Below are 1,218 nucleotides of genomic sequence, written 5' to 3'. Positions count from 1 at the left end.
GAGGCAAACAGCATTTGGCTGTGAGTGACAACATTTGGTTTTCCGAAGACAAATGTTGTGGTCTAGTACAAATGTATCATTAGGAGATATAAACTAATATGCATCAGATCCAAATCGGTTAGCTGCCAATAAACAGAGTTACTTTTGATGTCACAAAATGAGACATATGACAAATCATTTCAGGTCCAACCAAGTAAAAATATCAGGCTATTTCATATCCGTTAAGAAATCTTAATTCATAGAACATTGCAACCTTTGGCAGTAGCTTTTGCAGCTCGTTGCGTCTCCTGCAAAGCACGCATCTCAGCCTTTGTTGTTTTTGCTTTTAGTGGCTTTGAATTCTTTTGCAGTGGCTCTTTAAGAACAAGATCTCCCCCACTTTCTGCATGGCAAGAATATAGATATTTTGGTTATTATATTTATGAGGAAGAACCTGTAGACACACCCATGCCATATATATATATATATATAGACTTGGGATCATATGAGACCAATGCTTTTTTGTGTGACCCGTAAGACCAATTCTCAACCCTTGGATTAGATCTATAATCTCAACATTCTTAATCACAAAATTTGCCACGAGAGTTCTCAATAATTACAAAATTGCCACCGTGCAACTTTAAACCATTAGATCATTAGTTTATAAAGTTGATCAATGAACATAAATTAGTCTCACGGGTCTCACGAAAAACTCTCGGTCCCACGTGAACCCAACCCTATATATATATATATATATAGAGAGAGAGAGAGAGAGACTTGGGATCACGTGAGACCAACCTGTTTCCACGAGACCCGTAAGACCAGATTTTTACACTTGAAACTTCACAGCAAAATACTGTGAAGGTAACCTTCACAGTGTTTTTGTTGAGAAGGTTCGACTTTTTTAAACCTTCACAGTGTTTTTGTTGTGAAGTTTCAAGTGTAAAAATGTGGTCTCATGGGTCTCACGAAAACAACCTGGTCTCACGTGAACCCAACCCTATATATATATATGTGTGTGTGTGTGTGTGCACATGTATGCATGTACATAAGATAAGGGCCTGTAGGTGAAGAGAGTAAATAACGATTGAAACAGGAAAACTGTAGCCCCATTAGTTACTATAATACTAGGACTTTTCTGCATACTGAATTTTCATTAGACCCAAAACATTACAGAAGGCATTTTAAATAATCCAATAGACAGATCTTATAATCAGGAGATATATTAAATACACCATC

At 36.8% G+C, this 1,218-nt stretch overlaps 1 protein-coding gene across 5 annotated transcripts in view; it reads right to left on the bottom strand.

Annotated features, from left to right (window-relative positions):
• LOC112501864 (probable translation initiation factor eIF-2B subunit delta) overlaps positions 1–1,218 on the bottom strand; it is a 12,404-nt gene that overhangs the window by 8,170 nt on the left and 3,016 nt on the right. For all 5 annotated transcript variants that reach the window (XR_003067577.1, XM_025105601.1, XM_025105602.1 and 2 more), the window contains exon 2: positions 254–382. Coding sequence is in view for 4 of the 5 variants with exons in the window: in XM_025105601.1 (XP_024961369.1) it covers positions 254–382 (129 nt within the window). In the remaining variant the exon portion in view is untranslated. The remainder of the gene's footprint in view (positions 1–253; positions 383–1,218) is intronic.

This window comes from Cynara cardunculus, unplaced genomic scaffold (genome assembly GCF_001531365.2).
Source record: "Cynara cardunculus var. scolymus isolate 2C unplaced genomic scaffold, CcrdV1 Un_Scaffold_645, whole genome shotgun sequence".
NCBI classification, from domain to species: domain Eukaryota; kingdom Viridiplantae; phylum Streptophyta; class Magnoliopsida; order Asterales; family Asteraceae; genus Cynara; species Cynara cardunculus.
Note: the sequence above shows the minus strand (reverse complement) of the source record. Positions and strands in the feature narration are given on the sequence as shown.